Raw genomic sequence first — 2,024 nt, forward strand, 5'->3', positions numbered from 1 at the left:
CCAGCTCCTTACTTTCCTGGATGCTAAAGACAGACGGCCCCATCCTCTTCTCTTGCTCAGGACCACGAGTGCGATGAAGGCTATAGCTAAATCCAGGAAGCCTTGGCAGTTTCCCCTTTCCATCACCCTCACCCTCAGGACAAGAGCTGAGAGGAGTACTGGTCTGGACCCCACTGAGAACTGCTGATCCGGATCCTGGCAGCTCCTTCGACACCACCTGCGTCCCTCCCCAGTGAGTCTCTGTGAAATTGGGGGAGCACTCTGGAAACTCTCAGCTTGGTCAAAGCCTCTATGAAAACCAATCACAGGGAAAGAGCGTCTAGGCAGATGTCCATGCAGTGGGTGAGGGGTGATCTGCTACCTGAGCTAGGAGAGGCTGGCAGGCTTTGCCCCATGCCCTCCAGGCCACTTCCTGTCAACATATTCACTGATCTTCTCATCCATTAAAATTACTTCATTCCCGGCAGCCGGTCTGTCCTTCCCTGGGAGGAGCATCGTGCCTGAGGGCAGGTAGAGGGTGGGGAGCCTCCTCCCTTTGCTCCACTAGAAAAGGAGGGGGTTCCTATGCCAGGGCAAGGCTACCTATCGCTCAGCCCATCAACAGACACAGCCTCAGAGCTCAGCAGCAGCCTTGAGCGCTGGACCAGAAACCTCAGGAACAGTAGATTGACATCTTGTTGACACCAAGCTCAGAAGCTTTGTAAGGTACAGAGATGTCTCACGGGTTTACTAAGGAGCAGGTGGCTGAGTTCCACGCAGCTTTCGATAGGTTTGACAAGAATAAGGATGGTCACATCAACGTCCAGGAACTTGGTGAGATAATGAAGCAACTGGGTAAGAACCTCCCAGAGCAGGACCTGAAGGCACTCATATCCAAGCTGGACACTGATGGTGACGGCACCATCAGCTTTGACGAGTTCTTGGCGGCCATGGAAAAGTACAAGAAAGGCCACAGAGCAGGGGAGCTGCGGACTGTGTTCCAGGTCCTCGACCAGGATGGCGATGGCTTCATCACTGTGGACGAGCTCAAGCAAAGCTTGGCCAAGATGGGCGAGCCGCTTTCCCAGGAGGAGCTGGAGGAGATGATCCGTGTGGCTGACGAGAACCAGGATGGGAAGGTGAACTATGAGGAGTTTGTGCGCCTTCACATAGAGAACTGAGACCGCTGGGCGCAAGCCTCGCCGTCTATCTGCCTGACTCTGACAGGCACGTGTGCCTTCTGCGGTGCTCTGCTTTTGTGGTGGGGCTAAAAAAAAGAGAAGTCTGTGTGGTGTGCGGGGAACTACCTCACGGATGAGGAAGGCTAGTGGATCTGGATGCTGTGCCATCTGGAACTGCTCACTGGTCTCCTCTCTGCCTGCTGAGACTCTGGTCGAAGGATGGTTTCCTTGGGTTGGTCTCTCCCTCTTGCTGTGGAATGGGTGCTTCCTACCTCTCAGGGCTCTTTTGATGGTTTAAATAAAAAGAATGCAAATTTTGTGTGCTTGGTGCTTAATTAAAGAGGAGAACCCTAAGGGCTTCCAAAAACACATTCTTTGGGGGCTGCAATCGCTTTCATAGAACTGGAGAAGCCTTCTGTCTACCTCTTGTCTTCCCTAGTCCCCCACGAGGAGGAAAAGTGAGTACTGGTGTGGTCAGGGGAGGTCAGATGAAGGAAGTAGTTGTTTTGAGCTTTAAGGGCTGCTTGAGCTGCTGGGTACCTGGCCTGGGATGGGCAGGACCAACTGCACCCCACCAAGGAAAGACACCCTCTTTCTTGCACAGCCTGTTGTGTGTTCACCTTGAATTAAAAAGAGGGTGAGAGTTGTCTCTATATTTGTGCCTCTGCGCATGTCTATGACTATCTGCATAAGCCTGTCTGTGTGTTTTGTGTGTCATGTGTGTGTACATGTTTGGTCTATATTCTCCATGTATATCCACATGGGTTTAGAGATGAATGCCTGTATGTGTGTATACGTGTACATGTAGCTGCATGCATATATCCCTGTGTGTATCTGAATTAAATGTATGTATTTCTGTGTATG

At 51.6% G+C, this 2,024-nt stretch overlaps 1 protein-coding gene across 1 annotated transcript; it reads left to right on the forward strand.

Moving 5' to 3' along the window:
• Nucleotides 1–713: 713 nt before the first annotated feature.
• LOC127665028 (calmodulin-4) lies at nucleotides 714–1,160 on the forward strand. Its single transcript, XM_052157404.1, has one exon. It carries the CDS (start codon nucleotides 714–716, stop codon nucleotides 1,158–1,160), a length of 447 nt encoding a protein of 148 aa, XP_052013364.1.
• Nucleotides 1,161–2,024: the final 864 nt, after the last annotated feature.

The sequence above is a fragment of the Apodemus sylvaticus genome, chromosome 14, assembly GCF_947179515.1.
Source record: "Apodemus sylvaticus chromosome 14, mApoSyl1.1, whole genome shotgun sequence".
NCBI lineage: Eukaryota > Metazoa > Chordata > Mammalia > Rodentia > Muridae > Apodemus > Apodemus sylvaticus.

Bases quoted from the DNA above. Each gene is read 5' to 3' on its own strand.
- LOC127665028 (XM_052157404.1), top strand. From the start codon at position 714: ATGTCTCACGGGTTTACTAAGGAGCAGGTGGCTGAGTTCCACGCAGCT.